We start from the raw sequence: 21,924 nt of genomic DNA, 5'->3' as shown, positions 1-21,924 counted from the left end.
AAAACTACAGACACAAAGTTATTTGAAACCAAATGACATTTATGTCAGTTGTGGGCTGTACAGGGGTCAGAGGAGGGTTTCACGACAGTCACTAGGGGGACTGTTTCTGAAGGCCCAATATGTGGGGGGGGGGGACCCCAATGCTCTCTCGTTACCACAGCGATGCTTCGTGATGCTGGCATTTAGTGGATACCAGCAAGGGCACAGACCAGGATCCTTAAGGCATTTTACAGAAGAAAATGATCCGACAGACTGGCCTAAAGGCTAGTGAACCACACAGTTCAGGTAGCTAGATTCCATGTTTTTCTTTCAGCTCCTCCACCTTACTGATGTAAGCCTTCATTGCATCCTCCTTGCTTGTACCTGCAGAAAGTCATGGTGAGTAGAAACATTAAAATGCAAACAAAGATTTTTCATTCTGCAAATACCTAATAATAGCAAATAATGTTGATGGGCACTTTCATTTTTAATTCAGAAACATTTTTAAAAAAATCCAATATTGTCAAATTAAAGGATCTTTGTGTGTTACATTAAAACCTTCCAGAATACAGTGCTGAAGCAGTTTCTGCGCTTCACATTATAGTGAATATGATTAGTATGGTTAATATGAATGTTTAAGGAGAACAGATTCCCAACAAGAAATGTAATTGTCTTTGGCTCCCTCAAGTGGTGTGCAGAAGGAACTGACCTTCCTTTCCTTTCCAGGCATCCCATTTAGATTTTCCAGTGAAGTCAAAGAGACCAGGTCGATCTGGAGAAGGAAAGCTCAAATTAAAATCACCAACATTCTTTGCAGACTTTCAGCACCAACACCGATACTGCCTTAATGTTTAGAGTAGATGCAACTAACTGATGCAAGATGCATGAAGAGAAAGGGAAAAAAAAAAAAAAAAACCACTAAACAATTTGATAAACTAGCATTTCTATTATTAAAGTTGTCAGGGGTTGAAGGCCATATTGCTGGGCAATTTCATGCCCTGTACTCTCTACTGATTGTATTTTAAAGAAAAGCAGGAAGATGGGGATGAGTCATTTTTAAAGTCACCATGTGCTACAAGCTAAGTAAAAAAAAGTGTGTAGAGAAGAATACACACACACACACACACACCAATGTTCACATCTCCTACAGTGGCCTGCTTGTAGAGAGCATAAACGTCCAGCATGTCAGCATCAGTGGGCTTTGCCTTCAGCTGTTTTACCTCCTCAGCTGCCTTCTGAAATGCCTCCTGTGGGGAAAGAGTCAAACTTGACACAGATAGCATACTTAAAGACTGACACAATCAGAACATTTTTATTTTTGCGTAGCAAAGTAAAAATATTCATAGCATCATTCGGTTGGTTTGTACAATGCTTCAATGTTTCAGAAAAACAATGTAAAAAGTTAATGGATATTCAATAGGTACACACATGTTGCAGATTTTCAAATCCAATCATCAAGAATTCTCACTGCTTTCACGTTTTTCAGCTCCCAAATGTCTTTCCTAAATTCCCAATTTGCTAGTTGTAAAGTTGTACATTCAAATAGAAAATAAAAGATGTAGACTACAGAATTAGTTGAGGTCAGCTGGTCCAGTACTTTATTGCAAGTTAAAGATAACACACTTGAGGCACCCTCTGGAGAATGTGTGAGGGGAACACAGATTAATTTTCATACAAGTTCATTGAAATTTCCACCATTATGTCCAACTTGTACATTATTCATCATCATTATGCAAATTGATATTCTTTACCTATAGAAGCTTGGTACCATTACAATCCAAGAGAAAACTTCTCCCTTTAAAAAAGTGACTCTCTTACATAAGGTTGTTTTCTGTACCATCCTGTACTTGGTGGAGAGATGATGTGCCTTACACGGAGGTCTGCCAAGGCTTACCAAGAATCCTTTGCCTCTTCAAATCTATACACATCATTTTATAAAAAGATCCTTTATGTTTTGTTATTAATATTTCTAATTCAAATGTTTAAACATCTTTTCCCTTTAAACACCATTACCTCACAGGGGTAAGTAATGTATGCAGAATACCTCAGGCTAGGGTGCGTTGGAGAGCTGGAACATAGCAAATATGCAGTGGGTGGAGGTTGGCAAGCACTGGACTGAAGCTCTTTTCAACAGTTAACAGTGCCTTCAAAACCTACAGCACTGAAATCCAGACCCATCAAGGAGCACTTGGGGTGCACAAGGGGTGCTTTTCAGTGACCGTATTCAACATTAGCAGGAATGCTGATTGGTGTATACAAGTAAACAAGTAGCCGGAGGAAAGGAGTAAAGGGCAGCTCATGGCTGAGACAAAGGGGTAAAATTGAATAGAACCCAGCTGCACTTACGGCATATTAAGTAGCAACATCCTTTCAAAAAGGCCAAGAGGATTCACGCTATTGTACACACATTCAAAAGTGCTGGTTGATCTGACTTTAGATTACTTTCTGTGTGAGGGTCTTTCGAGAGCACCCAGAAAGGGAAGGGTTGGCTGTCAGCGAAGCACATCTTGGCTAACGATTTGATTGCAAAATTATTAAGCAAAAGTAAGTGAGGCACACACTGCGACCCACGCAGTTAGCAAATCGCAGTCAGATTGCGTTTTCTAGCGTGCGCTCTACTACCCACTGGCTGAGACGCATTTGCTTCTATAACAAAACTACACACAAAAAAGCACGTTTGTTTCTCTCTCTATATATATATATATATATATATATATATATATATATATATATATATATATATATAGAGAGAGAGAGAGAGAGAGAGAGAGAGAGAGAGAGAGAGAGAGAGAAGAATAAATGAGTTTGACTGAGCAGCGTTCTTATCATTCTTCATGACTTTTGACCATTGGACTACCAACATCTGAGCTCTGGCTGACGTCCACGTTACCGAGAATCATTTATGGCCAGATTAGCTGGATGGCTACCACGGACTGAACCTAACGCTCACATCCAACAAGATATTTTCAAGACCAAACGGTCTTTGATAGTGGCTTGAATGCACAAATTATCTTAGATTAGCGTGAGAGAGATAATGCACAATTATCTTCATTAGAAAATGTTTTTAGCAGCTCAACATCAACATAGTCAATAATATGACGTTAGCTACTTAACTACATGAATGGACAAACCACCACGATGTTCATCTCATATGCAGCCATTTTAACATAACGTTATTGGATGACACGCCCCGGTTCTTTGTTCCGTTTGTTCCCCGACACACATGCGATTTACTAGCGAAATGTTTTGCATACACTCCAGCAGGCCACCGTGCTATTTCTTATTGACATCTAGTCACATTTCAGTTTAACCTAGATAGTTAACCGATAGTGTGAACCGTACCCTAACCCTACAGTCATATTATAAATGATATATAGTCACATGATACAAATAAAAGCAAACTTATCTAATATTTTACAGCAAGCTCGCACCAGCTAGAGATCTCAACGTATCAGACTGCTGGCTAGACATGCTAGCGTTAGCTAACCCAGTTAATTCCTCCACACCATCGACGTGCAAATGAAATCAAGTTGAAATATTTGACATATATATATATATATCCACACAGCTATGACCATCAGAGTGACCACTTACCTCGGTCATGATTTTAGTTTATCTTTAGGCACCCCGCGTGAACAGATCTACAGGTCTTTGTAGCCGCTCGCTCCTCCACGCCCCCTTCATGCAATTGGTTGTTTTCAGTGTGTAGTGAGAGAAGCAGCCAATCGCGTTTGAGCTGTAAGTTTGAGAAGTAGCATCAGTCATATACATTTACGGAACTATTGCCACGGTCGCCAATTTGACAGAATTATATTGCATTATATTGATAGTAATAACGTGCCGCAGTTTGCCCACCACTGGTATAGAGCATTTCTGACATTCTTAAAGGACAGCAATTACTTGTGCAAAGTTTACATTTACGGCATTTAGCTGACGCTTATCCAAAACGACTTACAATATGACTGAGTACAACTTGAGCAATCCCTGAATCAAGGGTCTTGCTCAGGAACCCAACAGTGGCAACTTGACAGTGGTGGGGCTTCAACCAGCAACCTTCCAATTACAAGTCAAGTACGTTAACCACTGAGACATGTTGTCCACAAATATTTCCAAAGCAACACAATGAATCTAAATCTCAAGTTAAAATGCAAATGAAGATTTTTCATTGTGCAAGTCAAACACCTAATAATAGCAAATACTGTTTTGATAGGCACTTTCATTTTTGATTCAGAAACATTTTTAAAACAATCCAATATTGTCAAATTAAAGGATCTTTGTGTGTTACATTAAAACCTTCCAGAATACAGTGCTAAAGCAGTTTCTGCGCTTCACATTATAGTGAATATGATTAGTATGGTTAATATGAATGTTTAAAGAGAACAGATTCCCAACAAGAAATTTAATTGTCTTTGGCTCCCTCAAGTTGTATGCAGAAGGAACTGACCTTCCTTTCCTTTCCAGGCATCCCATTTAGATTTTCCAGTGAAGTCAGAGACCAGAGCGATCTGGAGAAGAAAAGCTCAAATTAAAATCACCAACATTCTTTGCAGACTTTCAGCGCCAACTCCGATACTGCCTTAATGTTTAGAGTAGATGCAACTAACTTATGCATGAGCAAAGATGCGTGATGCATGAGGAAAACAAACAAACAAACAAAAAACACTAAACAATTTGTTAAACTAGCATTTCTATTATTAAAGTTGTCAGGGGTTGAAGGCCATATTGCTGGGCAATTTCATGCCCTGTACGCTCTACTCTTTGTATTTAAAGAAAAGCAGGAAGATGAGGATGAGTCATTTTTAAAGTCACCATGTGCTACAAGCCAAGTAAAAAGTGTGTAGAGAAGAACACACACACACACACACACACACACACACACACACACACACACACACACACACCAATGTTCACATCTCCTACAGTGGCCTGCTTGTAGAGAGCATAAACGTCCAGCATCTCAGCGTCAGTGGGCAAGTCAAGTACGTTAACCACTGAGACATGTTGTCCACAAATATTTCCAAAGCAACATGAATCTAATGAATCTAAATCGCAAGTTTTCTATCTATCCATAGTTTGGGGGGAAATGTCCCGACATGATTCCTACACACACTACTCATAATGGGATGAGTGCTGTACGCAGCCATCACGTTTGCTCGAACACGTGAAGGGGTTATGCACATTGATACGATGGTCGCGCAGCTGCTTTAAGGCTTTACCGCGATTCAGTATTTTTGTAGGAATTAATATATAATCTCATCACTTTCCCCCAATCGCATGATTATTAGGAGCTGAAGTTCGTTACTAGCCGCTAATGATCAAATATTAAATCCACAGCTGCTGAAGCAAGTAGTTGTATAGGTTAGCGTTAGCCGACTGGCTAACGGCTCCAAGCGAACATGTCCTCTGAAGCTATTCTTACCGTACGCTTGGTTCGTTCTTTTGAACATCGGAACTTCAAGCCAGTGGTACTCCGTGGTGTAAATTTAAACCAGCAAGTAGAAGAATTTATCGCTTCTGTAAAGAATGGTAAGACTTTGTATCGTCCCGTTCGTTATGAAGTGATTAACGCTAGCTAGCTAACATAGCTTGCTAGTTCAGTCATGAACTTGCTAGCGTATGATCTCCTATTTCAGATGTTTCCACGAGAGCTGATTTGCCTCCGCCTTTCAAGAAATTCGGCTACGGTAAGTGAAATCTTCACTCGCGACTGCTATGAAAACGTTAATTTAACGTTTGACGGGCCGTCCCAATGTTCACAGACACGATGAAGATCATTCACCAGGCACACGGAGCAAAGGTATGGGCTTGACTCCCACCACAACAGCTGCTCCTGTTGTAACGAAACAACGCACAATGGAGGAAAGGAACACGAAGTCTAAATCTGAGATGAGTTTTTTTTTTGTTGTTTGTTTTCAGACTAATGAACTAGTGATGAGTTTAGAGGATGATGAAAAGCTGATTCTGCGCGATGGCCTGGATTTACGAGCGTGCGGCGTAGGTAAACACTCTTCTCTGCTAGTGCACACATTATCCGATCTGGTCTAAAACCCATCACAGTGTGCAGTAAATTATTTCAAATGACCATATTTTGTAATCCAGATCACTGTCGTGTGACTATACTGTGCCAGTTTCTTACAGCCTTCGTCGTACTGAACCTTTGAACCTTTCCAAATTTTGTTTAATGAAAACATCAAACATCCCTTTTTTTTTGATGGTAGATCATGCCAGAGGGATCATGTGGTATACAAGTTAGCCTTGCCTGCTGTGGACTGCATGGAGTGTTTTGTCTAATGTGGTGACTGACTCTAGATGTGCATTTTTGATACAGGTTAATTAAGTCATTTATTGACGTAGGAAATTAAGTACACATGTTGTTTTTATATTGGTAGGTCACAGTTTTAAGAGCTATGTCTATGGCTGTTTGCGACACACCGGATTAGAGAGACAAGTGTAAACCATAAAATGAACTGTCTCTCCTATCTGCAGCCAATGAGACAGAGCTGGCATTCTTCAGGATGGCGGACTATGCAAAATACAAGGCTAATCCCGAGACTTTGTGGTGAGAACGATGGAAATTATATGTTTGAGGGTGGATCCTGAGGTGTTTTCATTTAGACCGAATGGTTTGAAGTCTAGGAGGGCTTTGGTGTCAACCTTCCAGCTAGCAAATCTTCAGAGGCAGCCAGACCAAATGATCTTTTATTTTTGTTTGTTTGTTTGTTTGTTTGTTTTTGTTTTTTTAGTCTGTTTATAAATTCACTCTCTCAGCAGACTCTTAATTTAGACATTCGATTATGGGTACAATAAGTATTGTTGAGGTTAAACACATTAAGTGTCTTAAGTTCTAATTTTACTGCCTCCACACTTTTTCTTTTAATGTCCTATATGAAATGCCTTTTGCTGAGAGAGTATTTATTTATTAAATACAGTTCATATTTAAATCTGCCCTTCAGTAATGGTATAATGTGGATTGTATCTTAATGTTTTTATGTTTCTTTTACTTTACGTATGTTTGTGAACAAACTCCATGTTTGAATTGCAATGTATATATTTTTAATACTTCCAAATGGCAAATAAAGCTAAACCTTAAACTCCTCCTCTAGCCTTGATAGTGCTTTGATGCAAATTTCATAGCGATTTTTAAAAAATGTTCTCAAGTAATGGCTTTCCACACATTCTTCACTGCTGTCCACAGACTGGTCTCTGTCTTTGGCTTTTGACTGAATGTTCCAGGTTCTCAGCCTTCTTTGGCTGATAGATTATGAAACCTGCACATCATACTAAAGCCTCAGGAGCAGTTTTAAATATATTGCTCTCTTTTGACCAGGATGGCTGTTCCCAGGAATCTCCTTTTCTGTCATTTTCTTGCACTGCTCTGACTGCAACCAACTCTAGCAGCAATTTTTCTTTACGAATATCTGCCAACACAATGTTTGTTTTTTTTCCACTATATTCTATGCTGTGTGCACAATTATTAGGCAAATTGTATTTTTGAGAATCAATTAACTACAGTGCTCTCAGTCAATCCAAGATGTTAATAAACCTCAAACCTGAATATTTAAGAAAGTAAAAGTGATGTTTTAGTTTTCTTAGGAGTATATCTGTGTGCATATTTATTGGACAACTGTTAGTGTGCAGAATTATCAAAATAATTTTCCCATCTCACCTATTTTTCATCTGTTAAAATGAGAATAATAAACAACTCAATTTACAAATAAACATTTATAAATATTTTTTTAAAAATCTGACCAATATAGTCACCCTTCTTTTCAATAGTAGCCATAAGCCTTCCATTCATGGAGTCTGTCAGTTTCTTACTCTGCAGCAGCAACCACAGCCTCCTAGACACTTCAGAGAGCTGTACTGTTTTCCCCTCACTGTAAATTTCCCATTTAATAAGGGGCCACAAGTTCTCAATAGGGTTTAGGTCAGGTGAGGAAGGGGCCATGTGATTCCTCTTTCATCTTTAAGGCCTTTAATGGCTAGCCACACAGTGCAGTACTTCTATGCATCCGAGGGAGCATCGTCCTGCATAAAAAAGATGGACTTCTTGAAAGATGCAGACTTTTTCCTGTACCACTGCAAGTACTGTGTCTTCAAAAAGCTGGCAGTAGGTTTGGGAGTTGAATTTGAGTCCATCTTCAACCCGAAAAAGTCCAACTAGCTCATCTTTAATAATACCAGCCTATAGCAGTACCCCATCTCCACCTTGCTGGCAGTTGAAGTGGAGCTCTGTGCCTGTTACTGATCCAGCCACGGGCCCATCCATCCGGTCCATCAGGAGTCACTCTCGTCTCATCAGTCCATAAAATCTGTCTTCAGATATTTCTTGGCCCAGTCTTGACGTGTCACCTTATGTGTCTTCTTCAGTGGTGGTCAGGTTTCAGCCTGCCTTACCTTGCTCGTGTCTTTGAGTACTGAACACCTTGTACTTCTGGGCACTCCATGTAGAGTGCAGTTCTGGAATATGACAGCACTGGAGGATAATGGGTTCCTGGTCACTTCATGTTTGATTCTTCTCAAATCTTTGGCAATTAATTTGTGTCTTTTTGTCTTAACATGTTTCTTACGACCCTGTTGACTATTTACAACAAAACATTTGATGGTTCTGTGCTCATGCCCCAATATCTTAGCAATTGTAAGAGTGCTGCATCCCTCTGAAAGACGTTTTACAATTTTTTAGATTTCAGAGAGTCAGTTAAATCTCTTTTTCAGCCCAGTTTGCCTGGGGAAAAGAAGCTGCCTAGTAATTATGCACACCTTGATATACAGTGTTGATCTCCTTAGGCCACACCCTCCCTCATTACACATATACGCATCAAGTGATATGCTTAAATCCAATAAGAAATGTTTATACAGCTTGGAGTTGGAAAATATGCATAAAAAATGATATGGTCAAAATACTCTTTTGCCTAATAATTGTGCACACAGCGTAGGGTAGGTCTAGAACTCAAGTTGTCACTACTACTGCTTTTTATATTAAATCAAGAATACATTTTCATAGCAATTCACAGAGGCAATGGTCTCATTTTTGTTTTGGTCTAGGTAGAAGAGACACATCCCTTTTCACATATGAAAAAAGATTCCTAAACATCATTTTGACACATACATCTAAACAATTCTTTTGGCTGGCAGTATATTGAATTATAAATGTATATGTGAAAGAAATCTATTCAAGACAAGCACTGATTTACCAAAAGAATATATATTTTTAATGTTAATTTTACATTAAAATGGTGCATTATTATAAAGCTTCATTAAGGGACCTATATTGAAAATACTTACACTCTCTCTTGATTTAACACTTTCCAACTTAAGTCTTTAGATTATAAATCCTCTCAGAACAGGAGAATAAAATTGGTTCAAAGTGGGAATTTACACTGACTGATTATGTTCACATAGAAATTTTATTTATAGAACTCAGAAAAAGCATTCAACGGATTTATTTAATAAAACATACTATGAGGATAAAACAAGAAGATGCACATTTTATGGTTACGTATAGAGCATTACATATTGAGCATGCAGACACATATTCAATATTCAAAGCATATGTGGAGCTTTGAAAGGGAATGGAACAATAATGCTTTAAAGTAGGACAGAAGAAGTCTCGTGAAGATATTAGGGCTTTTTCCTGATCATGCTGGTAAAATATTCCAAGCATTGGAACACTGGAAAATGACACAACGGAGACATATGGAGGTTTGCCGAAAATATAGCATTCATTAGTTAACTGTAGCACTCCAAAAACTAGGTCCACTGATTTCACATAGATCATAGATTTAAAAAAGATCTAATGATCAGTAATGATGTTTAGTCATTATATTGCAGCATTATAAGTATGTTTTATTAAGTGATTCCCTTTTTATGCGAAACGGTAAAATAGAATATAATACTACTGCAAACTAGTACAGGGAGGCAACAGGTCCAAGTGTTCTGTTTTCATATGTATTTCCTTTGTTGTGTCCATATTTCTAGTTTTCCAGTAAAAACATGACAAGACAAATTACATCCCCTTATAGTTTCTAAGATGAGAGAGGGTCAAACCTTTTGAAATGGTCCCATTGGACATCATTAGTCACACGGTAAGAGTAATTACGATACAAGCTTTGATACAATGTCTTAAAGCAGTGCACTTTGCAATTGTGTAACGAGATTGGTGCCTTAGTGTTGAATGCCCCATCATTACTTTAAACCCTGAATGAACGGAAGCAAGAATGCTTTAATACAAGCATGTGTTTGATGAATTTGTTCCTATATTATATACATAGGAACAAATTCATCAAACACATGCTTGTATGAAATATACATGCTTGTGTATATATATATATATATATATATATATATATATATATATATATATATATATATATATATATATATATATATATATATATATAAAATCACATGCACTGAATATATATAATGGGCATACAGAGTATTGGCATTTTGTGTGTGAGCTAAGCACCATCGTTCAGAAAGCAGCAGCTTATGTCATGTGTGTAACACAGTGTAATGAAGATCAGGTTTTTGCAGCAGGAGTCATAGAGAGGACAAGGACTCATGAATATTCTGCCAGTAACACACTGGCAGAATATTAAAATAACAAAACACCTCCATTGACCTTACAGGTCAGGACCTCACATTACAGTCCAGCATCTAATGAGGTTTTATCTTGCTTGAAACTGACTGTTAAGGCCAAGGGTATAGACACCTTCCCAAGCCCTACAGTACAATTAAGAATTTCCCATGAAAAGGTTAAGTTGTTGCCTTTAACAAGTGTAGAAAATTGTTTAACAGCATTGTTATATTTATATAACAATGAAATACAATAAAAATCACATTGTTATATTTATATTACATGCATATATTATATTTCTATGCACCAAGAACACCTCGGTGGACACATCATAACAGAAAATAGTATATGACTACTGCCAATAATATGAAGCGAACTACAGATGATCAGGGCTGGAATCTGCCAGTTCCTATTCCAACCACTGAGTACTTGAGAAAAGCAGTTGCTTGCTTTCAGTATGGAGATGATAAAAAAGAGCAACACATCTCTGTAGCCCTTCAATGACAGACACATCCTTGTAAATATGAGGAGCATTGCCAGTTGGTGAATGCCATATAAACCTGCATATGTAATGATTTCTTGATAAGCCATTTCTGCTTCCTCGGTTCCTGACTGTCCTCTTACACCTGTGGAAGTGTCCTGTGAACCGCTCTTTGCTGGCGCTGTGAGACAGGACATTTGCGCACACTCTCCCAGCCCCGGCGTATGCGCGCCAGCCTGGTAGACGTACAGGGCAGGAGCAGGATGCAGCGGCACACCAGCACGGCGCATGGCGCAGCCACGGCTAGGACGTAGCTGGGCGGCATGTAGAATTCATACGCCTGGGGGGAGAAGGCAAAGTCCCAACCAAACACAAGCGTGTGCGTGACGGACAACGTCAAGGCAGTGTAGCCCAGTCCTGACTGGAGAAGGAAAACAGGAAAAAAATACTGTAAGATACCAGGCATGGCAATATCTGATCTGTTTTCTGAATATGATGTTTAGAAGTCTCATAATCTCAGCTTTAAGTGCATTTTATATGTTGTGCTCTGATCTATCATTAGACACTCGTATGCACACTATCTGACATAAGTACAAGGTCATTGTGAGATTTGCTGATATTTACTCACTGCTAACCCAGCTACGTGTGTGTTTGTGTGTTTCTGCTGTTTGCCTGAACAAAGGTGAACTCTCTCCAGGTAAGGACATTGCCCACAGTGGGAAGAGATGTGATGGCCAACAGGGAGAGGATGCCCAGAGCCAACACTCCACACGATAGGTAGAGGTCAGAGCGCCACACACCTGACTCATCCCATGGCTCCTCCACACCTGCCTTTACCTGTGATATACATACAGCATACAAGGAAATAGACCAATTATTAGGGCCATAAAGGAAGCTGAAAGTATATTACCCTGGTCTTATGCAATATACACTGACTGTAAGATAAGTACAATTAATGCAAGTGTGATATGTTTGTCAAACATGAGTGTTGTAGGCAACCAGGTTTCTTAAATAATAAATTACAAACACAAGCTTAGTGTTAAGCTTAGAAAGGTCAATGCGAAACACTGGGAATCAGCACCAGTGAAGTAAAACAGAGAAAGTGATAGGGAACAGGAATAAATGATAATCATCTGGTGATTGGGAACGGGAGGTGATTGAGAGCTCTGATTGGTGGCTGTTTGAATGTGATTTTGACTGGGGCATGACAGCATGCTCTGATAGGTGGTTGTAAATCCAGATAAGAAATGTACTTGTTTACCCTGGCCTAGTTTACACATAGTATTCCATGAATTATAGTAATGTAATATTATTAATATACATATGATGTTTTAATGTTTGATAAAAATCATTTATATCATTATTATCACCATCAGTATTATTATTATTTTAATTATCATGTACAATGAAATGCCAAGCAGAACCATTAAGTACGTGTGTACAATATGATCCACCGGACATGCAATGTTATACATTCGCAACATACTGTGTATAAATGAAGTCTAAAAAAAGCTTAAACACCGTACCTGTGAGTAAGCGGCATTGATGAGCCTGTGGCGTGTGGCTGTGCGCAGAGGAAGGCACAGGCTGTAGACGGCGTGCAGAGCAGCACACAGGAAACCCAGCAGCCCCAACTGCTTCCTCCGCAGCAACCAGCCATCCAGCCAGCGGGGGAAGCGCTGGTACTTGGTGCCCCTCCACAGCTGCAGCCACGCTGCCAGCAGCCCCGGCAGGTAGACCAGCGCCAGGGCCACTAGCGCCACGTTCGGCAGGCTCTCGTTCGGCAGGGCCAGGGCAAGCCGGTGGAAGCCGTCGCGTCCGTGGGCTAGGTACGGCAGCAGAAGGTCACGGAGGAAGCCGTAGGCGTAGAAGAAGAGGAAGAGGAGAAATGTGGCAAGGAGGGGTCCGCGCCACGATGGGAAGAGGCGGAGGGGCATGGTCTCGAGGACGCGAGACTGCCGCAGGTCACCTGAGTCCACCGGGTGGAAGCCCATGAGCCGGGCGAGCTGGGCCACTTCACTTTTGCCCTCCACGCTGTCGCTGCATAGCAACACCTAGAGCAGACTTCAGGTCAAAGGTCATGGAATTCACAGGACCCCAGGCTGACTTTGTACCCACTGTATTAAGTGCATTATACTCATTCTAAATTCATGCAGATAGCTAACCTGATTGGGCAATGGTGCAATACAGTATGATGCAATCTCATATAAAGCATTGATAACATGGTTCTATGGAAACGACCCTGGCAAACTGTTGTTAACCAGCATGCACAAAAATGGTAATCATTTTCTGCCACTCTAGTCCTGTAAAGTAGAATTAACTCAACTGAGTTTAAGAGCACATCTAAGACATCTAATCAGTTACCTGTTAAAGTCATAAAATCAGATTTATTTTGTATCTCTATCAGGGCAGACCTTAAGTCAGTCAAGTGTAACCCTCCTGGGGAATCACTGACCTGCCTGCTACCATCCTGTGTACCAGTCTGCAGTGTCCAGGCAGAGATCACATTAAATCCCTTCACCACCACGCTCTCAGGGAACAGCTCAGCCAGCTGCTCCGCATTGGACGACACACCACTGCCCAACTCCATGGCATTACTCACGTCCACGAGAACCTTCCCAGCCAGAGCAGCCCTGATGCCCAGTAGAGAGGGGTAGTGTTCCGGGAACAGTGCCAAGACGACCAGGCGCTGGGCCTTCACTACCGCCCCCTCCTGGCTGCTGAGCTCCACTGCATCAGGAAAGAGCCCTGGGGCTATGCGCTTCACACATCGGCTTCCCACCACCACGCTGACCCCACACGCCACTAGCCGCACGGCTAGAGAGCGCGAGAAGTCGCCGGAACCCAGTATGGCCACGGTTTGTTGGCCACGAGCCATGGCTGGAGGATCATCAGGAACTTCTGCACCCAGGAGCAGAGGGGAACTCATCTCATCTGACATAGCTACTGCTAATGTGAAGAAGAGAAGAGCACATTGGGTGTTTCTGAGGAAATTGGGTTTTACAGTCAAACACAACCATCATTTTCAGTATTTCAGACTAGATGCTGTAAAGACGTGCTGTTACCATAAATGTACAACGGATCTTTAATGTCAGCGGCCACTGAAAATGCCTGCAATAGTGCAGTTAAACAAAATAAAACAACTGGAAATAACTTGGAAAAAAATCACTATAATAATTACTATATCTATTTCGACATATATTTATTTATATATAAATTACACATCTTATCAGATGCTGTTGTCCAAAGCGACCTTCAATAGTGCATGTTTATGACTGCGTATAAAAGATACCTAATGTCTGGGATTAGAGCATGGCATAGAACTGTACTTTTATCCTTTGACAAGACTTCACGAATATATGTACTTTCTGTCGGTGCAATGAGAAGAAAATAACTCTTAAATCTCACAAACATACTTAACGAGGATCAGTTATGGCAACTTTTAACAATAAGAGAAAGATATCCAGTTGTATCCAGTTTGACAATAAGTTTTTTTTTTCATCAAATTGAAACTGCAGAGAAACGTTCCAGTATGGAACACTTTGTATTATATCACTAATATAAAGATTTTTAAAAATGTGGGATTAAATAAAAACAGTATCAGACGTTGTAATGCGCAATTATCAGTTTAGGTCATTGATATCGTATATATCTAACATTTCACTCACTTTCTGCGCTGCTGTTCACCGTGTCGTGGATTTGCCCTCCGCGCTGACTGTATAGTGTGCTGCCCGCACCCTCGAGCACCCGGCTGCGCGCTTCAGATATTGATCGTGCGAAGAAAGGAGCCACTTCTCTCAGCCCCTTGCTAACACTATTTGGTCTTATACAATTTATATCTCATGTCAAAACTGAGTTTGATTTCGATTTCTTAAAAACGGTTTCGGATCTAAACTGAACTTTGCTGTAATTATAGTGGAACCGGCGGGTAAGGTCAGTACTAAGACAACCACGAGGAGGGGACATTGCGTCGTTATTAGACAAGAGTAGTGGAAAAAAGGAGTAGGGAATGAAGCAAATTGCAACGCCACAATTTTGGTGAGTGTGATCTCCGATAAATGTGCCAGTATCTCCATTTTAAAGAGCGCTTTGTCATGTTGTGCTGGCGTAAGGAGCTCGCATTTGTCTTGCTTTTGCAACCGCCGCGTCGCTCACGACGGGGAGGGTGACATGCGCGAACATCTGCACCGAGACGATAACGATGACGGGGATGTCTAGCAAATCGAAAGACTTGTTAAGAGAGCAGGAGGTTTTGCACGCACCCGAAACAACACGCTGGACTATCTGCAATTCCGCGTGCGTCTCCGTTTTGTTCCTGTTGGTTCTAGGTGTGCTGGCCGCGAGACCCATCCACGCGCAGTGTTCTGCGATTTGGTAGGTATGCTGAACTGGATTTACCGCCGGCAATTTCGTGATTACTTCAGAGGCTAACCCTTGCCATTTCATCTTCGACATGATAGATTAAATTATTTATTAGGATATGGCGTTGAAATAGAACCCTTCCGCTTCATCCGCACAGACGCACAGAAATCGACAAAACCCAAAACTAATTCGTTAGCTCCCATGTACATATTTATAGACCTTTTATGCAAAAAACAGCATGAAAACACCCCTTTTCCCCCTAGCACTGTATTTTTTTAATGTGAACCCGAATTCATGTTCACAGGACCATCAACATTTCTTGCTTGGACGTCTCATCTCTCTTGGTCAACCAGATTAAACAGTGGAAGACAGAGTCCTGCCCTCCAAGGAATCGGAAGTGCATGTATTCTGTGAGTATCAATTAAAAAGGCCACCAGTTCTGGAGAAAGTTATAGATTATCCTGGACTTTAAGCTATTGGAACTGTTACCCTTGGATGTGGCGTCATTTAAAGCAAAGTGCAGGTTCTTGATGAATTAATTTGTGTTCTGTTTCTGCGGTAGCTTGTGGCTGTAAGTGATGCTGGCATTGTTGCCATGCACACCACCGCTATAATGAGGTTCGTGGATGACATTACCTTTAACTTCAGTAGCCCAAATTCAGACAGCTGTGAGATCAAGGTATGTGTAAATAACTGGTGGGAAGTCACCCCAATTTTCTCCTCATATGAGCATGTACTGAATATTATATCACTGTCTCAGCAACTTCAGTGGAGAAGAACATTTTTCTTGGGCTACTTTTCATATTTTAATAGTAAAACTGTAAGTAAGATTTTCTTGACTCACTCTCTCTCTCTCTCTCTCTCTCTCTCTCCCTCTCTCTCTCTCTCTCTGTCAAATGCTCTGCAGGGTCTCTCTGCCTCTCGTAGCTGGTATGCCATATTAGACTCTGGAGCTAATTACCTGAACATGTATAATCTCATGAAAGGTGAGCTGTAGATTACCTTTTCTGCTTCTCCTCCTGTTTTGTTACCAGGCAAACGGTGTCTGCATGGTCTTCAAATCACTACTGAATGATTGGTATACGGAGTTCACGCTTTGTTAAAGCAGCTCTGTGAGTGTAACACACTCCAGGTGTCTGGGACCAACTCCAGTAAATGTTTCCAGAACATGTGAAATGTTCCTGCTGCAGGACAGCCAGTGATTCGTCTCCTTTTAGTTATGGGATGATGCTCTTGGCAACACACACAGAGGCACACTCACAAAAATAACCACGTATGACGAAAACATGCACATGGGGTCTCATTGTCATGTGTGTTTAGCTGATGAATGGTTAGCTCTCAGAATAAATCAGCACTCAGCGCCACAACCTGCCTCTGTTTTTCTCTAGGCAGTGGTCTCTCCTCATCACCAAGCTTCACAGAGTCCATCAATGACCACGAGTGCAACCTGTACTCCTCCACAAGGCAAAACCTAGAGCCATAACTATCCATTCCCTCTGAGACTGGGCCCTGCGGCTTCACTGTCCTCTCAGACTGGACCGATGAATCCAATTCCTTTCTCTGACCACCATGCTTTTATTGTCACCACAGGATTATTTACTAATGGCATTTATTTTCTTATAAAAAAGTGTCATGTTTAAAGTAAATTTCTCTGTAGCAAAGTGGTCTGTTTATCCATTAACGTTAGTTTATCATAATGGCTTTTGACGGTTTTGAATTAATTTACTCTCTGAAAGATATGTTTTTTAGATAAGCATCCATGTAAACTTGAACAATAAATAAAGAAGAAAAAGAAAAAGTACCAAGAGTCCATTAATGGAAAGCTCAAAATAGCAGTAAAAATATCCATCACAAATTCACAGTGCACCTTGTGCATTTGAACAAAATTCAGGTTCATCGAAGAGCACAATTTGCCTGAACATAGCTTATGTTGCACTGGATGGTTTAGCTATATTATAAATGTACTCATTTAATAGTATTAATGTACTCATATTAAAGTGAAAAACATAAACATGACCTACACCTCTGCTACACCTTCAATAGAGGGAACATTTAGAAGCACCACCAGTAGCATTTAAAAAGCAATAAATAACAGTCAGATGCTGTGTGCAGTCAAAGGGGTCACAGAAAGCCCATGAAAACATTTGCTTTAACTTTAAACCTCTTCAAGCAAAAAAGCAAACATATTTGCATCTTCAAGCAAAATATAGGTTGGATCTTTTAAACAAATTTGCAAGTACATGCAAAAAAGGCTTTTTAATCATTTAGTGTTGTGAGTAGTTCTATTATTCACTTGTTATTAAAATGAAAAATTAAGTAAACATGATACTCAAAAAGTCTTTTGGGGCTTAATTTTAAAGATTCCCATTTATACCTTATTTACTGGCACAATTTAAAGAAAACTTGCAAGTAATTTTCAATAAATCAAATATAATTTTAAACTTGTATCATTTAAAAAAAAGAAATGTTAAGAAAAGTTTATAAAATTTAAACAAAAAATTTGTAATTATTTAGTATTCTTCATACACTGGTTTAAAGGTAGTAAATATGTGTATACATATTTAATACAGAATACATACTATACTGTGGGGTTACTTTAAAATGTAAGGGCAAAATTCTTAGGTGGAAGTAAAAAACACCACATACTAACTTTGCTACTAATGACAAATGACAAATACCTTACAAATACCTTACATTTTGATTAACAAGTCACATATAATAATATTGCCATTCAGCTGAAAGTCATCCAGAGCATGAGATGAAACATTCCATTGCTCAAGCAAGGCAAAATGCAAACTGTCAAATTCATTTGGTTGATTCAATCCAGTAATTTGTATGCCTCTAGGTTTTCATGTACCAGACAGAAACCTATTTGTTTTTCATTTGCCTGGACTGAACTGTTGTTTATATCAGTACTCACAATACAAAAGTCATACACGAGCGAAAACGAAATTACCTAATTTAGTGACATTAACATGTCATCAACCATTTACCATTAGTAAATTGGTTAAAATAATGAATTTGAGAACTATGACTGGCTATAGCTCTTATATGCTGATCTGTGAAGTACATTTGTTTTTCACTTGACCCAGGAAGATGGGAGGGGGGTTTCTGATTGGCTGTGCTTCAAGGAACACCATAATGCAACTTGACTTTCCAAACGGCTGCCTCTCAGTCAAGTGGTCAGCCGAAACAGAGACAATACTTTCGAAGGCTGAACTAGAGATGAAATCTATTTTCACTTTTCTCCTTATCATGGGTCTCTGTGGATCAACATGTGTAATCAGAAAACACTTCTATGTGGATAAGAGAATGAGCTGGCTTAAAGCTAAAGAATACTGTAGACTTCAATATGACAACCTGAGCATTATTAGCAGTTAACAGGAGGACCAGCTGTTGACAAATAATATTTCTGCAGTCCATTGTTCGCTGAATCTCACATTTTATTGCATGGAAGAGTCACCTAAACTGATCCTGGTGCAGAAGAATATGTTGTGGAAGGAGACCCTAGAGTACTGTAGGAACCAGTCTACTGACCTGGCAAGCCTGCTGTTACCTAGAGATGCTCCTGGCAAGGATGCCCAAACCGCAAACGTCTGGACCGGCTTGCTCTTTGTGGTTAGTACCTGGATTTGGGTGGATGGGAATGCTCTGAGGTACCAGACCTGGCCTGCAGAGGGAGCCCCCTGGTGTACTGTCAAAAACCTCTGCTGTGGAACTCTGGGGAAGAATGATAAGATTTGGAAACCTGGAGACTGTGAGGAAAGACTCAACTGAAATGCTGTCTGTTTCAAAAAGGTTCATAAAGGTGAAGAGGTGATAAATCAAATGGAATCATAGTTCTGTTCTTCTCAAATATATACTGTATCACAGTAAGTTTTGTTATTTCTGTCTGTGAGTAAATGCTTCAAACTTTGCTGTCAAATTTTAATATTTTAATGAACCATTAACTTAAAGCAAAGTATATCTACAAAGTAAAACTTTATTTACATTTACAAAGAAAACTCCCTGAAAAACAAAGAAATGGTGCAGATATGACCTTGTACAACTACTAAACTAATTTTATGAAATGTCTGTTTTTTTGCAAACTTTGGGTACACATTATTGAAGTTTTAGAGTGAAACGTTTGTTTTGTCAGTTTAAAATAATTTAGAAGCAGTTTTCTGAGTTTCCAGGAGAACTGTATTTTTGTAATTTTAAAGCTGAAAACACATTGCTTGTCTGCAAAACAATAAAAAGAAACACACATTAGACAATGCTAGTGTCAATAAAGGCTGTTACAGAAATTTCAATTATATTAAACTCTCACATATTCTATGAATATATGTTAGAATGTCATTTATATATGAAAGGGTAAAAAACACCAAACAACTTTGTTCACTCTTTAATAAACTTTTTAATATCCAAGTTAAATGTTCTTTATGTCAGACTACATGTTTATTTACACTTGTCTTGATAAGAGGCAGTTGGTATTGAAAAAGCAGTTTGGTATCAGATTGCAGTTGCATAATAAATGTACCCTTTTAGTAGCTGATGGCTTACAGTTTATGCTGTAAGAGGGTCATGGAGGTGTAACATGATTCAAGGCTATTTTTGTATAAAGGCTATTTCTAAATAACCCTTTTGGCATGGTAAACAGACCTTAAAATGAAAAAAAAAAACTTGCATAAGTGATGAAGAAATATGAAATAAAACTTTATAATTATGATTATGATTTTAGATTATGGTTTGGAGAACACGTCTGTGTCAAGCTGAATCTATTTTGATGGTTCTTTGATGGTTCATTTTTGATCAGTTTGCAAAACCTGTAAACAAACTGAAGAGTCACAAAATGGTTCCAGCTAACCCTTTCTCTTCACAGTATAAGCATTAACATACCACCTACATAATATACAAAGTGCATGTCAAAACCATTTTGTACAATATATGATATATTGCTTATATAAATAACTTGTTTTTATAGTTTAATATAAATGCGGATCATTATCAGATTTTGAGTACACAAGTGATTATGTAAGTTACCCATTCCAGTTCTTGAAGAAGATTAAACTACTGAAGAGAAGAAGTTATTTCTCTAAAGATATGAGATTCTGAAGAAATATTATTGATGTATATAAAAAGTGTAGTAAAATAGATTGGAGATAAGAGTACAGATTTTTAAAGACTTAAGTCTGAACTGCTTCAGCCAAACCGCTTAATTCTTAGCATCTTAAGTATTTTTCTTACTGTTTTACCCTGAATTTGATGATGATAATGACGATGATGATGTTGGTAATGGTGATGATGATGAGTGCAAAGTTCTCTGAAAGCAGACAAAGTTAAGTTTATCCTCACAGTCCCCAGGTTGCCAAATCCCTGTCATGTGCTCCAGAGCTCCACAGCGGAGGTTTCTGGGTGGGCACTGGGGCTGGACATTTACAGACCAGGCATTGTGGTCCATGTCACCTGTGCTGGTCCAAATCCACTGACCGGCCAGAAAGCGCAGCCCGATCCACACGTATGCTGTTTGTGCTGCCTTGCTCACTGCCACAGCATCATTCATCCAGTTTTCTGATCTCAGACTTCCTAGGTCAAGATAGTTCTCTCTGCAGTAGTCCAGGGCATCTTCCCATGTCAAATTTTGCTGTACTAGGACCACCTCATACATATTCATGCAGAAAAAGCCAAGATGCCATGAGCAATCTGCACTATAACATTCACCTGAACTACTGAGAAGAACACAATACCCTCCTGGATCTAAACTGGGTTGTCCCATATAATTCCTTGGACAGAAAGGTTCATTTTCTCCACTTGACCATTTCCAGTCTGTTGGATAAGAAATGTTGGAATGTAGACCAATCCATTTTCCTTGCATGCACCACGAATAGTAACTATTATTGGGGCAATAGTAGTAGTTGTTTGTAAAAGTAGTTAGTAAAAGCTGAGATATCTCATCTATGGTGCTTACAGTAGACAGGTCATCATAATTAGTTTTACAGTATTGCTGAGCATCTGACCACTTCATTGGATAATCCACATCAGTGTGCTCCCTAGCAAGGCAGAAGGTTTGTCCGTCTTCGTCTTTCCTTTCACCAGTAAAAGCATTGTGTTTAATCAGAAATGTTTGATAGGAATTTGTTTCTTGTCAGAGCACAGAGCATATACGTCTATGCACTCTGTTACAAAGCCAGTAAGAAAGGTGCTTGTCACTCTGGAACAAGCCTATCCAATCACAGAAACTCAGTATGTCAGAACAATGACCAATCATAGTTCTTCCTGTGCATTTCATGTATTTGCAATACTAAGATGGTTCTTGGCTGGGCTTGACTGTTGACATAGATTAAGTAGATCCTATCTACCAAATTTTTTTTTTTAAACTCACATTAACTCACTTTAATATCTGTTGAGTGGTTTGAATCTAATTTCCACAAATATATATATTTAAATAATAGGTCACTGGTTTCATGAATGGAAAGTATTTGACAGATGTGAATGTTTAGTGTAACTAGATATTTAGACACTAGTTAAGATACTAGTGGCAGTT

At 39.4% G+C, this 21,924-nt stretch overlaps 4 protein-coding genes across 11 annotated transcripts; 2 read left to right on the top strand and 2 right to left on the bottom strand.

Moving 5' to 3' along the window:
- Positions 1-18: 18 nt before the first annotated feature.
- dbi (diazepam binding inhibitor (GABA receptor modulator, acyl-CoA binding protein)) lies at positions 19-3,715 on the bottom strand. 3 transcript variants are annotated; one of them, XM_027010240.3, is made up of 4 exons: positions 3,574-3,715; positions 1,109-1,226; positions 689-751; positions 19-363 (listed from the first exon to the last, which is right to left on the bottom strand). In XM_027010240.3, the coding sequence occupies exons 1-4, from the start codon at positions 3,580-3,582 to the stop codon at positions 290-292; spliced, it is 264 nt and encodes an 87-aa protein (XP_026866041.2). In that variant the 5' UTR covers positions 3,583-3,715; the 3' UTR covers positions 19-289. The 3 variants fall into 3 exon arrangements, with proteins under 3 accessions (XP_026866041.2, XP_026866042.2, XP_081569691.1); XM_027010241.3 differs by lacking the exon at positions 3,574-3,715 and adding an exon at positions 1,798-1,880; XM_081713565.1 differs by lacking the exon at positions 3,574-3,715 and adding an exon at positions 1,408-1,449.
- A 1,405-nt stretch (positions 3,716-5,120) lies between these two features.
- On the top strand, positions 5,121-7,076 carry c4h2orf76 (chromosome 4 C2orf76 homolog). 4 transcript variants are annotated; one of them, XR_014123440.1, is made up of 6 exons: positions 5,121-5,505; positions 5,613-5,663; positions 5,739-5,776; positions 5,896-5,977; positions 6,198-6,307; positions 6,466-7,076. XR_014123440.1 is itself a non-coding variant. In XM_081713563.1 (6 exons), the coding sequence occupies exons 1-5, from the start codon at positions 5,376-5,378 to the stop codon at positions 6,276-6,278; spliced, it is 378 nt and encodes a 125-aa protein (XP_081569689.1). In that variant the 5' UTR covers positions 5,121-5,375; the 3' UTR covers positions 6,279-6,307; positions 6,466-7,076. The 4 variants fall into 4 exon arrangements, 3 of the variants coding, with proteins under 3 accessions (XP_081569689.1, XP_081569688.1, XP_026866039.1); XM_081713563.1 differs by having other exon boundaries at positions 5,896-5,973; XM_081713562.1 differs by lacking the exon at positions 6,198-6,307 and having other exon boundaries at positions 5,896-5,973.
- A 3,315-nt stretch (positions 7,077-10,391) lies between these two features.
- steap3 (STEAP family member 3, metalloreductase) lies at positions 10,392-14,850 on the bottom strand. Of its 3 annotated transcripts, XM_081713560.1 has the most exons (6): positions 14,708-14,788; positions 14,105-14,150; positions 13,495-13,988; positions 12,566-13,093; positions 11,712-11,876; positions 10,392-11,460 (listed from the first exon to the last, which is right to left on the bottom strand). In XM_081713560.1, the coding sequence occupies exons 3-6, from the start codon at positions 13,978-13,980 to the stop codon at positions 11,179-11,181; spliced, it is 1,461 nt and encodes a 486-aa protein (XP_081569686.1). In that variant the 5' UTR covers positions 13,981-13,988; positions 14,105-14,150; positions 14,708-14,788; the 3' UTR covers positions 10,392-11,178. The 3 variants fall into 3 exon arrangements, with proteins under 3 accessions (XP_081569686.1, XP_026881584.2, XP_035390940.1); XM_027025783.3 differs by lacking the exon at positions 14,105-14,150 and having other exon boundaries at positions 14,708-14,850; XM_035535047.2 differs by lacking the exon at positions 14,105-14,150 and having other exon boundaries at positions 13,495-13,985; positions 14,708-14,784.
- Positions 14,851-14,930: 80 nt separating this feature from the next.
- LOC145657585 (uncharacterized) lies at positions 14,931-17,237 on the top strand. The gene is made up of 5 exons (XM_081713561.1): positions 14,931-15,413; positions 15,706-15,811; positions 15,964-16,080; positions 16,309-16,387; positions 16,790-17,237. The coding sequence occupies exons 1-5, from the start codon at positions 15,241-15,243 to the stop codon at positions 16,882-16,884; spliced, it is 570 nt and encodes a 189-aa protein (XP_081569687.1). The 5' UTR covers positions 14,931-15,240; the 3' UTR covers positions 16,885-17,237.
- Positions 17,238-21,924: the final 4,687 nt, after the last annotated feature.

This window comes from Electrophorus electricus, chromosome 4, assembly GCF_041902795.1.
Source record: "Electrophorus electricus isolate QZ-2024a chromosome 4, ASM4190279v1, whole genome shotgun sequence".
Lineage (NCBI taxonomy): Eukaryota > Metazoa > Chordata > Actinopteri > Gymnotiformes > Gymnotidae > Electrophorus > Electrophorus electricus.
This window is presented reverse-complemented; position numbering and strand designations above follow the sequence as displayed.

Coding starts and splice junctions, on each gene's coding strand:
- dbi (XM_081713565.1), bottom strand. CDS start 1,434: ATGATTGGATTTGAAAATCTGCAACAT. Junction 752..1,108: donor TGTAGGAGATGTGAACATTG/GTGTGTGTGTGT, acceptor TTCCTTCTCCAG/ATCGACCTGGTCTCTTTGAC. Junction 364..688: donor TGCCTGGAAAGGAAAGGAAG/GTCAGTTCCTTC, acceptor GACTTTCTGCAG/GTACAAGCAAGGAGGATGCA.
- c4h2orf76 (XM_081713562.1), top strand. CDS start 5,376: ATGTCCTCTGAAGCTATTCTTACCGTACGCTTGGTTCGTTCTTTTGAA. Junction 5,506..5,612: donor TATCGCTTCTGTAAAGAATG/GTAAGACTTTGT, acceptor CTCCTATTTCAG/ATGTTTCCACGAGAGCTGAT. Junction 5,664..5,738: donor TTTCAAGAAATTCGGCTACG/GTAAGTGAAATC, acceptor CAATGTTCACAG/ACACGATGAAGATCATTCAC.
- steap3 (XM_027025783.3), bottom strand. CDS start 13,980: ATGTCAGATGAGATGAGTTCCCCTCTGCTCCTGGGTGCAGAAGTTCCT. Junction 13,094..13,494: donor CACAGGATGGTAGCAGGCAG/GTCAGTGATTCC, acceptor AGTCTGCTCTAG/GTGTTGCTATGCAGCGACAG. Junction 11,877..12,565: donor TCAATGCCGCTTACTCACAG/GTACGGTGTTTA, acceptor TGTATATCACAG/GTAAAGGCAGGTGTGGAGGA.
- LOC145657585 (XM_081713561.1), top strand. CDS start 15,241: ATGACGGGGATGTCTAGCAAATCGAAAGACTTGTTAAGAGAGCAGGAG. Junction 15,812..15,963: donor ATCGGAAGTGCATGTATTCT/GTGAGTATCAAT, acceptor TTTCTGCGGTAG/CTTGTGGCTGTAAGTGATGC. Junction 16,388..16,789: donor CATGTATAATCTCATGAAAG/GTGAGCTGTAGA, acceptor GTTTTTCTCTAG/GCAGTGGTCTCTCCTCATCA.